The sequence below is a fragment of the Echinops telfairi genome, unplaced genomic scaffold, assembly GCF_000313985.2.
Source record: "Echinops telfairi isolate 266 unplaced genomic scaffold, ASM31398v2 ScPeMD7_7412;HRSCAF=8450, whole genome shotgun sequence".
NCBI classification, from domain to species: Eukaryota; Metazoa; Chordata; class Mammalia; order Afrosoricida; family Tenrecidae; genus Echinops; species Echinops telfairi.
The window spans coordinates 1,616,513-1,628,090 of NW_022111312.1; the positions used below are offsets into that span (position 1 = coordinate 1,616,513).

Genomic DNA, 11,578 nt, shown 5'->3' on the forward strand with positions numbered 1-11,578 from the left:
TTCTTAGCACAACATAAAGCTAAGAAGTCCTGGGCTGGGTGCCTGCCTCGTGTGTCCCTGCCTTGCCCCCTAACTCCCTGCCCTGTCCCGGTCTCCTTCCATGCCCAACCAGGTGCAGAGCGAGATCCCGGGCTCCCCCGTCTTCCTCATGAAGCTGGCCCAGAGCGCCCGCCACCTGGAGGTCCAGATTCTCGCTGACCAGTACGGGAATGCCGTGTCCCTGTTTGGCAGGGACTGCTCCATCCAGCGGCGGCACCAGAAAATCATCGAGGAGGCTCCGGCCACCATCGCCTCACCGGCCGTGTTTGAGTTCATGGAGCAGGTGGGCGTCCCAGGACCTGGGAGGGGCGGGGGCGGGCTTCTGCACGAGCTTCCGATGAGTCGGGGTTGCCGGAAGGCGGGGTGGGTGAGCACATGGTTTCAGCATCCCAGGGCAGCGCAAACGACGTTACACATAGTAGGTCTACAGTGAGTGTGTGGGGAGTGTGGAGGCAAGTAGTCAGCTGCTGCCCCTGGGTCCCAATGCTGGTGTGGCGTCACATCCCATGGGTGGGGCTCTAGGGACCAGGAATTTATCGCAGGTTGAACCAGGACATAGATGACATGGGGTAGGAACTGGGGGGTCCTTCTTGCCATCACCCCAAGGTGCTTCTGGCATCCCTGACTGCTTGCAGATGTCTCCCTTACCTTTTGGAAAGCAGTTGAATTTGTTTCGTTGCCGCCGAGAATACACAACAGCAAAACAAACAGCAAATGCAGGGTTGCTGCGTGTTCAATTCCGTGGCATTATAGATGCCTCTCCGTACGTGTGTCCCCGCTCTGGGTCTCTGGGTCCCTCCTGTCCCTTTTTATAAGACTACGTGTCCAGAAATGACTCAGCTTCGGAGCTTGACATGAGCTCTTTCAAGGACAAAAGGAAGTCTCAAAACAGGGTCACAGTCACTGGTTTAGGTGTTGCAAACTCTGTGTGTGTGTGTAAGCCTATGCACAAACACGTGTGTATATAACTTTTTGTGTGGGGGGTGGGGGGATTCCATTAGTCCAGAGAACTTCGGTGAGAAAGGCCATTAGGAACCTCTTGCGAGGCCTTCTGTCCCTCTCGTCCCCACAGTGTGCTGTCCGCCTGGCCAAGACCGTGGGCTACATGAGTGCAGGGACCGTTGAGTACCTGTACAGCCAGGACGGCAGCTTCCACTTCTTGGAGCTGAACCCTCGCCTGCAGGTCGAGCACCCCTGCACAGAGATGATCGCAGACGTCAACCTGCCAGCCGCCCAGCTGCAGGTGAGGAAAGAGGCCGAGTCTCCGCATCCGGTTCATCTCTCGGCTGGTTGTCCCTTGACTGCTTTTGTTTTTTTCTTACCCCCCAAAACTTTATTGTGAATGAGATCAGGATGACACATCAGATGATAAAGATTTTTTTGCCCTCAACAACTTAAACAACTGATCAGCCCTCCCCCTGACTTGCCCTGGCTTCTCCCTCTCACACCCACGTTTCTTCCTTGTTGGCTACTTCCTTCACCTTCAAGTTAAAAGGAGCCCTGGGGGCATAGTGGTTGAGCTGCTACCTGCAGGGTCAGTGGTTTGAAACCACGAGCCGCTCTATGGGAGAAAGACAAAGGCTTTCTATTGGCAGAAACAATTACAGTCTCAGGAACCCGCAGGGCTGTGGCCCCTGTGAGTTGGATTTGACTCAGTGGCAGTGATTTTGAAGTTTTTCTTTTTACAGTTCACCCAAGTTAATACCTGTCTACCCTCTAGCCACCTGAAGGTATCAGAATGACGCTCCTTTATGGCATCTCTCTCTCTCAAATCAAGATCTACCCCCACATGCCTCTCACGGTCACATCTCCTCGTGTGCTTAATCTGGAACAGAGCTCAGATTTTAGATTTTTCCACCCTTGACATTGGCATGTCAGTTTCCTGCAGGGCACCCCTCCATTGGAATTTGTCCGATCCCTTCTTCCTGATGAGATCCTGGTTAAGGATTTTAGCAGGCTGTGCTTCACACCGCCGCCGTGTCCTTCCCCACACAGACATAGGGAGGCCTGGGTGATGATCTGGGTCTCCCCTGCTGCTGGTTGAAGCTGACCCCTCGGTGATGTCAGCCCCGAGATCTGTCTCCTTTCTCACTCCTCGTCAAGCCCAGCTCGTGATGCCCTCTGCACCACCTCTTAAACTCTCCAGCCAAACGTAGTTCCTTCCCCTTTACCTGGAAGGAGCCCTGGTGGTGTAGTGGGTAACACAGTGGGTCACTAACCTCCAGGTCAGCAGTTCAAGCTCACCAGCCACTCCTTGGGAGAAAGATGAGGCTTTCTGCACCTGTCGTGATTGACAGCCTCGGAAACCCTCTGAGTCAGAATGGCCTTGATGCTGTGGGATATTTTGCCTTTTTAAAAAAAATCATTTTATTGGGGGCTCGTACAACTCTTATCTCCATCCATCCATCCATTGTGCCAAGCACATTTATACACTTTTGCCTTTTAATTAAACATTTTGTTTTATTTCAGTAATTTTATGGGTATATAATTCCACATACTGTACAATTCAACAGTTTAGCCACATCAAGGAGAGTTGTACAATCATCACCGCAATCGGTTTTAGAACATTTTCGTCATTCTTGTACTCATTAGCTCCCCATCCCCCACCCCCACCTCCCCTGCCACACCCCCAAGGGACTATTATGACTCCACTGACTGTCTCTCTAGATTTACCCATCCTGGATTCCATGTAGAAAACAAAAGCAAAATTAACAGCAACAAAGTAAAACAGATGCAATCCTCACTCTAAAAGAAAGCAGAAAACATTAAAAACTAGAAAAATGTTAAATGAACCATCATGGAGATCAGATAATAAGGTGCTACATTTTAACTTAGCTGCATCTGCAATCGTCCACTTTCCAAGGCGGTCTTCCTGGCAGCCAGACTATTCACATCCCTGGTCCATGGGCAGAGGGCGTCCCCTGGAGGCTTAATCCACATGCATGAACTTCCCTTTTTTTTTTAACTGAAGCAACTTTAAAATGGGTCCAAAGGGAGTTCAAAAGAAAAGATGATAATACAATAATTTAACATAACTACATCTGCCGTAATTGTCTTTCCAGTGTGCTCTGTCAAATAACAAGGCATTCTTTAATATATAATATAATATCATCAACTATGAGCAGAGGGGGTTCATCAGAGCCTTAATCCAGGTGTGGACCTGCAATGCATGTTGGCCTTCCACGGTCATCCATATCCCTCTCCAAACCAGGTGTCATGATGTAGCCTCTGATAGCATTCCCTCCTTTGGATTTGGATTATATTCTTTTTTTATTATTATATTCTTACAATCCTTGGCTCCCACAGGCTGATGTGCCTCGTCCACGTGGACTTAGTTGACACCTCACTTAGGTGTTTGTAAACATACGTGTCTTTTTGTGACATGATGCTTCATGAAACGTTGTTTGAGTCCTGCACTCTGAGGGGCAGTGTGGAGCCCGAGGACCTTTCCTGTCTTTGCGTCTCTGTTCACAGTATGGAATATGGTTGTATACTAAGTGTCAACCAGCCTGACACAATGTATTGTCTTTGCGGCTCTGTTCACATAAGGAATGAGGTTGTACTCATAAGTGTCAACCAGTCTGACACAATGTATTGTCTTTGTGTCTCTGTTCACAGTATGGAATGAGGTTGTACACATAAGTGTCAACCAGTCTGACACAATGTATCGAGCTCCTTCCTAGGTTGCATCCGGCACTGCGGCTGGTTGGTCTCACCATCTGCACGTGCATTTCTTGGTCTTAGATCGCCATGGGTGTACCATTGCACCGGCTGAAGGACATCCGGCTTTTATACGGGGAGTCACCGTGGGCACTGACACCCATCTCTTTCGAGACCCCCGCCAACCCTCCACTGCCCCGAGGTCACGTCATTGCTGCCAGAATCACCAGCGAAAACCCGGATGAGGCAAGTAGTGGGGCCCCTGCATTCCCAGAATCTCAGATCTCCCAGCTTGGGGCCGACCCGGGCCCCTCGTCTTGGAAGGTGTCTACCGTTGTCCAGAGGGGATACCGCGCGCGCCGCAGGAGTGGCCGGGCAGCGTCAGCACAGGGACCCTCAGTGTCCTCACCGCTCACTGTAGGGCATTCCCAGCCACAGTGGGCCCCGCAGGCCCTGCTCTGCAGCGGCGAGGCTGCAGTACCGTGTCCAACACCTCCACCTGGGATCTGCCGGGGCTGCGACTGCACAGCCCGGTCAGTGCACCCAAGAGGCTACGTCAGTCCTATCACCGCACTGGGGCATCTTGCCATAGGACAAAAAAACTAGCCCTTTGTCAGTGAGATATTGAGCCTCAAAAAGGTCCGTTCCTAACCATTTCCCATCACCCCCTGGGGCTGAGTTCGGATTAGACTGTCTCTGGAGTTGGGGAGTGTCAGGAGAATTCCCGTGCTAGAATTCCTGCGTCCTCCAGGCAGGCAACATCGTTTTTACCCCCGGCCAGTGCTTCTCCTGCACTGCCACCTCCTGTCGGCTGGCACGGAGTGGGTTTTCAGCAGAGCTGCCAGACTAAGACGAGGAAGAAGGGCAGTGAAAACCCCATGCACCAGGACGGTCTGGTTTCGTGCCAGGGTGGGTAGGGCCACTGTGACTGGAGGTTGATCCTGTTGGCAGCCTTATCAATCCATCTGGAGTGACCATTTCTTCCATTTTCTGTCTGTTTGTTTCTTTTCCTTCTTCCCTCCGGGCTCCAGGGTTTTAAGCCGAGCTCCGGGACGGTGCAGGAGCTGAATTTCCGCAGCAACAAGAACGTGTGGGGCTACTTCAGCGTGGCGGCGGCCGGTGGCCTGCACGAGTTTGCGGACTCTCAGTTCGGGCACTGCTTCTCCTGGGGAGAGAACCGAGAGGAGGCCATTTCGTCAGTACCTCCCTCCCGCCCCCTCTCCTCCTTGGGTACAGACAGTTAGCCCGTGGCTTCGGGTGCCCGGCTTCATAGGAGACAAAGGCAGGAGAAACACAGGGCAGACTGTTTGAGATGCCCTGGGCCTGCGTGCCCAGCGTTGAGCCTCTGCCCTTCGTTGTGTGTGGGAGTAAAGTAGAGGGAGCCCGCCCGAGGTCACTTGTCCATCATGTAGCAGAAGTCGCAACTGATGGGAGCCCCAAAGGTCACCCGAGTGATAGCAGAAGTTCAAAGGGCTGAGGAGACTACCCCAAACTTAAACCTGAAACCGTCCTTGCTGAGGCTGCATCTCCCATCTCTGCTTCCTAGGCCTGTGTCCGCCACAGTGAGCCCTGGTGGCGCAGTGGTTAGCCATGCAGCAGCTAACTGCAAGGCCAGGGGTTTGAGCCCACCAGTCACTCCTTGGCAGAAAGATGAGGCTTTCTGCTCCCCTAAAGATTTACCCCTTCAGGAACCCCCAAGGGGCAGTTTTGCTCCGTCCTATGGGGTTATATGAGTCAGAACTGACTTAGTAGCAGAGGGTTTTGTAGTCCCCAAAGAGTTACAGTGGAAACCTACCGGGGCAGTTCTATCCTGCCCTATTGGGTCGTCATATGAGTTTCTGGCTTGGTAGAATGTGGTGAAGTGGTTATGAGTTGGGCTACTAACCACAAGGTCAGCAGTTCAAAAGCACCAGCTACTCTGCGGGAGAAAAATGAGGCATTCTACTCCCGTAAAGAACTACAGTCTTGGAAGCCCACAGGGGTAGTTCTCCCCTGTCCTAACAGGGTCACAGTGATTCTTGATTGACAGCGACTTGGTTGACGGCCGTGGGTTTTATCGGAGTCTGGTGTCTGCTACAGACAGCTCACCACACGGAGGGTTGGGCCCACTGGGTCCAGAGAAGTCCACACCTGGCACTTTCGGCAGAGCCGAACACCGCCAAAGGGCATCCCCAGATCCTGAAACCCCCATGCTGGACATTTCTGCCCTCGACTCACAAGTGTAAAAAGTCGTTTCCACTCTCATTAACCCTTTGGTAGGTGGAGAGCTGCCCTTGACAGTCGAAACCCCCAAAGGCATCGTGGACACCTCGTTTGTAAGAGCCCGGCCTCCTGGCCAGGGATGCTTAGCCAAGACTGACAGGAATTTGGTTCTGCTGAACCGGCTTTCTTGGCCGACTTAGAGTTGTGAGTTTTAGCCCTGTTGGAGGGCTTCCGGAAGCTTGTTGTTTAGCAGAAGGAGGTGGACCGAGTCCGCCCAGCCTGCTGTGAATGCAGTGACCTGAGGCTTGTCCCATGCGCTCACTGCCCCACCCGTCACACCTCAGTGGCATTCAGCAGGAAAAATAGTTCGCTTCTCTGAGCCTGTTGGTCAGAACCCGGCGGGGTGGCCATCTGTCCTGGTGTTCCTAGGACTTCCCAGAAAGTCTTTTGTGTCCTTTTGGTGCAAAAAATGGGAAATCCTGAGACAATGGATAAATGGGTCACACGAGAACAGTGCTTCTCCCTGGTGTTACTGGAATGATGGGGGGTGGAGGGGATGGGGTGGGTGGCCCCGCAAAGACAGATACCTACACTGTAACCTGGACTTGAGCTACAAAGTCCTACGGAACCGATAGGACAGGGTAGAACTGCCCCTGTGGGTGTCTGAGACTGTAGCTCCTTGTGGGAGTAGAAAGCCTCGTTTTTCTCCCACAGAGTGGCTGGTGGTTTCGAACTTTTGACCTCGTGGTTAGTAGCCCGAAACTTAGCTCACTAGGCCACCAGGGTTCTATGAGTCAGAACTGACTCAATGACAGTGAGTTTGGGTTGATAAGCTCTAGCACAAAAGTGTTTTGTTGCCAGGGAGGGTGCTAAGTTTTTGTTGTTGTTTTTTTTGTTGTTTTTTTTCTGAAAAGGGGCTAATGGGCCAAATAAGTTTGGGAACTGATGTCCTAGAGTCCAGTGGCTTAACCTCCCAGGTGCTGGCTCCTGTTCTACAACTGACTCTATACCCTTGTGCCCCCTCATTTGACCTCTCACCCCAAAGGAAGGCCGGTCATTGTTCCTTCCTCACACCTGCGGACTCCACGTGGGCTCTGTTTTGTTTCTATTTTAACCACTTTCATTGAGTTTTACCACCGTGAAGCAGGCGCACCACAGACCCAGCACCAACTCGGCAGTTTCTACAGGTACCGCTCGGTGACATTGGTGACAGTCTCCAAGTTGGGCAACCGCGGGGACCCCCCCGGTTCTGAACTACTCCTCCTGTTTCAGCATAGGCTCTTTGTACTCCAAGGTTCCTGTCTAACCTTTTGAGTTGCCCTGCTGTTTGACCCCGTAGAGATCGTTCTAGAAAGGAGTGTCAGGCTTGAGGCAGACAGTGGAAGAAAGCCTCAGGGGATGCTTTTTTGGTTTAAGACTTAAAGGTGATAATCTGGGCAGTAGCTTCTAGGTCTTATTCAGCCTTCATGGACCCAGAGAGCCTGGATTTCCAGAGAATGCCACATGTGGGAACTTCTAGCATCTCCCAGGAAGAAATGGTAAAGCCTTGCCTGCCTTTGATGCATTTCTTCCCCGTATACGCTCACTGCGATTCCATTGCTAGTGGAGGGATTGGCCTTTAGACGGGGGTGGGGGTGTGTGTGCTCCTTGGAGTCAGAGGGGGTGTTAGCAGCCCAGCCTATGCCAGCTGGTGGCCTGGTGATCGCCATGCCTCTGTGGGGCCCGTGAGGGGGCGAGACCAGCCCTAGGGACATGAGTTGGTTGGAGTAGGCGATGTGGGGAGGCAGAGAGAGTGGCTAACCAGCATTGGCATGACAGCCACTGGCGTGTTCCCAGCTGTCAGCATTTGTGGATCATTTGCCAGGTGCTTTACATGCATTTCCTTGGGTGCACCCTCAAACGCCCATGTGGAATTAAGGCTCACTCACTCATTCACTGCCATTGAGTCCATTCTGACGCATCCTGTGTGACCCTACAGATCAGGCAGAACTGCCCCTGTGGGTTTCCGAGACTATAACTCTTCACTGAAGTAGAGAGCCTCATTTTGGCCTTTCAGAGCGACAGGTGGTTTTGAACTGCTGGCCTTGTGATTAGCAGCCCTACGCCACCAGGGCTCCCGGAGCTAGAGTTATTGCCCCATTCCTCAGCTGAAAACAGTGGCCTGGAGTGGTTACGATAAGTCACTTGGTGGATGGGACACAGCCAATGAACAGAAGAGCTGGGTCATCCGCCCCAGTGCCCTCCCTTAGCCGCTGGTGTTTTCTGGCCACCCTAGCACTAACTGAGTCATCGTAAACACAGTCACGGGAGATTGATTGGCCAGTGGGATGAGTCCGAAAGCCTTGCGTTTCCCCTCCAGGAACATGGTGGTGGCCCTGAAGGAGCTGTCCATCCGGGGGGACTTCAGGACCACCGTGGAGTACCTCATTAACCTCCTGGAGACCGAGAGCTTCCAGAACAACGACATCGACACCGGCTGGTTGGACCACCTCATCGCCCAGAAAGTGCAGGTAGGAGCCTGCCGGGAGCCCCGCCCCGGCCCCACCCGCCACCACACGCAGAGCTGGAGGTGGGGGCTGGGGCTGCCATGGAGACTGAAGCACAGCTTCTCCCAGGCCGAGAAGCCGGATGTCATGCTCGGAGTGGTGTGCGGAGCCCTCAACGTGGCCGATGCGATGTTCAGGACCTGCATGACGGACTTCTTACACTCCCTGGAAAGGTGGGGCTCGTGGCTACCTCTGGCCCTGCTGTCGCAGGTGTCAGCTGCGTGAGAGAGGCAGGGAGGGCACGTGGGCACCAGGCCATCTGTGAAGAACCTGGTGGAGGGATGAGGGGACGTGGCTGGAGGACTGGGGGTGGGGTGAGTGACTGTAAGGCTGACCGGTGTACCCTACCGAGCAAGCGTTTGCAAAGAGAAGGAACTGATCGGATGGAGAACAGGTTACAGGTCACCTGTACAGTGGCTGCCTGCCTAGACCCTCACCTGACTTGCATGGTGGCCGGTGAAGTGGGTGAGAGTGGGAGGTGACCAGAGGTGCCCCTGGTAGGAGAGGCCAGGTCTCTCCCTGTGTGGGGCGGAGCTATTGGCTGTGGGTGGGATGCGTGGTGGGGTGCAGAGCATCTCCTCTCCCCCGCAAGTCTGGACAGCCAAATCTGTGTCCCCAGGCGTGGCCACATGTCCCCTCGGAGGCCACAGGCCCCACAGTTAAGCCCCAGGGAGATGGGCAGTAAGATCGAGCAAGAGAAAGAAAAAGGACAGTAGCCCTCCATACATGGTCACAGGGCTCTCTTCCCGAGACGCTCGATACAGAACGTTCTGGAGCAGAAACTTTCTGACAAGCCTGTTAAGCATGTCATGTCCTCCAACAGCTGCAGCTTCCTTAAGTTCTCAGAAATGTTCATCTCCTTGGGAGATTCCACCTTCCTCGCGTGTATGTATGTGTTTTTGTGTGCGCATGTGTGCACGCATGGTGTTTGTGTGTATGTACGTACACGTACATGTGTATGCATGCGTGTATGTGTGGGTCTATGTGTGTGCATGCATGGGTGTTTGTGTGTGTATGTGTGTGCGCATGCATGTGTATGAATGTTTGTGCATGCGTGCATGTATGTGTGTGCATGTGCGCACGCATGGATGTGCACACATGTGTATGTATGTGTATATGCATGAATGTGCACACACGTGTGTATGCACGTGCGCGTGCATGCGTGTGCCCACATGTGCGTGTGTGAGAGAGAGAGACATGGAACAGGATGTTCTCCATTTCACCCATCTTTGCAGCCACTCAGCAGGAGAAAGGGGGGGCTCTCTCTACTCCTGTAAGGAGTTCCCATCTCAGCAGCCCCCAGGGCCCATCCCACCCTGTCCTAGAGGGTCACTGAGAGTCGGACTGAGCTCGAGAGCTCGTTGGTAGGAGCCCTGGTGGTGTAGTGGGTTAAGTGTTGGGTTGCTGGCTCACCACAAGGTCAGGGGTTCGGAACCACCAGCCGATCTGTGGGAGAAAGACCAAGCGTTCTGCCCCTCTAAAGGTTGACGGCCTTGGAAACCCACAGAGGCAGTTCTACTCTGTCCGACGGGGTCACTGTGAGTTGGAATTGACCCGTGGTGGTGGTGAGCGAGTTGAGGAAAGGTGGAGAACGGGGTGCTCGTGTCGGCCGAAGGGGAAGGCCTTCGCCAGGTGACATGCCTTCTCTCCCAGGGGCCAAGTTCTCCCGGCGGATTCCCTGCTCAACATGGTGGACGTGGAGCTCATTCACGGAGGCGTCAAGTACATGCTCAAGGTGGGGCTTGGGTTCCCGGAGGCCACCCCCCAGGCCATCTTCCTGAAGGCCATTTCTGTCGCCTAGGGCTGAGCCTTCATGCCCCCTATGCAGCCCTGTGCCTTTGGAACCCCAATAACCTAGCTGTCAGACGGCGTGTGTGGAGATGAGGCATATGTGGGGAGCACGGCGGAACATGGCTGGGCTGGCATAGCCACCTAGGTCTACTTCCAGGAGCAGGGCCAGGGCCCATGTGTAGTCCAGCTGTGAAGGTCGTGGGCCGCCTGGCACCTTCCTGCCCCACAAGGTGGTCCCACTTGGGTGGACTCACACTGGGAGACAGATGCAGACAGAAGCCCTCCAGCCCCCAGAGCTGGTGGTGTTAGCTGGACTGGGATTCGCTTCCCCCAGGGCAGGGAGGCTCACCCACCCCAGACCCCTCTAACTGCTCCTGGGCCAGGAGTAAGGGCTGAGGCGAGAGAGATGGAGCCGCCCACCCCAGACCCCCTGCAGCAAAGGGACCAGGTGGACCTCGGGAAGCCCTGGGACCGCAGGCCTGCCTCCAGGGGGTGCCATCGAGCCGTCTCCACAGGTGGCCCGCCAGTCTCTGACCATGTTCGTGCTCATCATGAACGGCTGTCACATCGAGATTGACGCCCATCGGCTCAATGATGGCGGGCTGCTGCTGTCTTACAACGGGAACAGCTACACCACCTACATGAAGGAGGAGGTCGACAGGTAGGTGTGGGTCCGCTCCTCCCCGCCCTCTGAGCATGGGAGATGCAGAGCCGGTGTGCCTGGTGGGGTCCTGGGAATGAAACAAGACGCCTGCTCTGACGGCCCGTCCTCCGGCACAGGGGTGAGATCAGCCCCGTGGCTGGGATTCCGTTCTGTGATGACGTCTATGCAAGGCCGAGTGGTCTAGAGAAACAAACCAGAGACACACGTGTATGGCTGAGAAAGCGCTTTCCATCACGCGTAATTAAATATCCAGGGGGCATCACAATCCAACACAAAGTCTAAGTCAGATGCCCGGCCATAAGCCCCTCTTCAGACGCAGAAAGGTGAACCAGGAAGCAGGGAGATCACTGGGTGGTGGTCCAGACTCGGTGAGGACATGGTGGGGTGCCGGCAGCTCTCAGGGCCGGGTGGCCCATATGGTGCCAACCTCTCGAGGCAAGAATTCCAGCAAGCAAGAAAGCAGAGGGGCAGAGGCAGAGGCAGTGCCCATGGTCCCTAGACCTTCAAGGGGATGCCATCAAGCTTGGAGGCTGAGATTATCTACCAAATAACATCTACAGAACCCATTAAAGATTATCAAGTACCCCACCAGTGTGGCATGCTGTCCCCAGTTCCATAGTAAGGTGAAGCTCCTCAATCAGTAATGAGATAGTTAAAATTTATTGTGTCAACCTGG

At 54.1% G+C, this 11,578-nt stretch overlaps 1 protein-coding gene across 1 annotated transcript in view; it reads left to right on the plus strand.

Moving 5' to 3' along the window:
* The window catches only part of ACACB (acetyl-CoA carboxylase beta), a 125,725-nt gene that overhangs the window by 58,089 nt on the left and 56,058 nt on the right, over positions 1 to 11,578 (plus strand). Inside the window, exons 9-16 of the mRNA XM_045296685.1 lie at positions 113 to 322; positions 1,112 to 1,282; positions 3,784 to 3,945; positions 4,731 to 4,894; positions 8,261 to 8,411; positions 8,517 to 8,620; positions 10,101 to 10,182; positions 10,754 to 10,899. Of these exons, the coding sequence (XP_045152620.1) occupies positions 113 to 322; positions 1,112 to 1,282; positions 3,784 to 3,945; positions 4,731 to 4,894; positions 8,261 to 8,411; positions 8,517 to 8,620; positions 10,101 to 10,182; positions 10,754 to 10,899 (1,190 nt within the window). The remainder of the gene's footprint in view (positions 1 to 112; positions 323 to 1,111; positions 1,283 to 3,783; positions 3,946 to 4,730; positions 4,895 to 8,260; positions 8,412 to 8,516; positions 8,621 to 10,100; positions 10,183 to 10,753; positions 10,900 to 11,578) is intronic.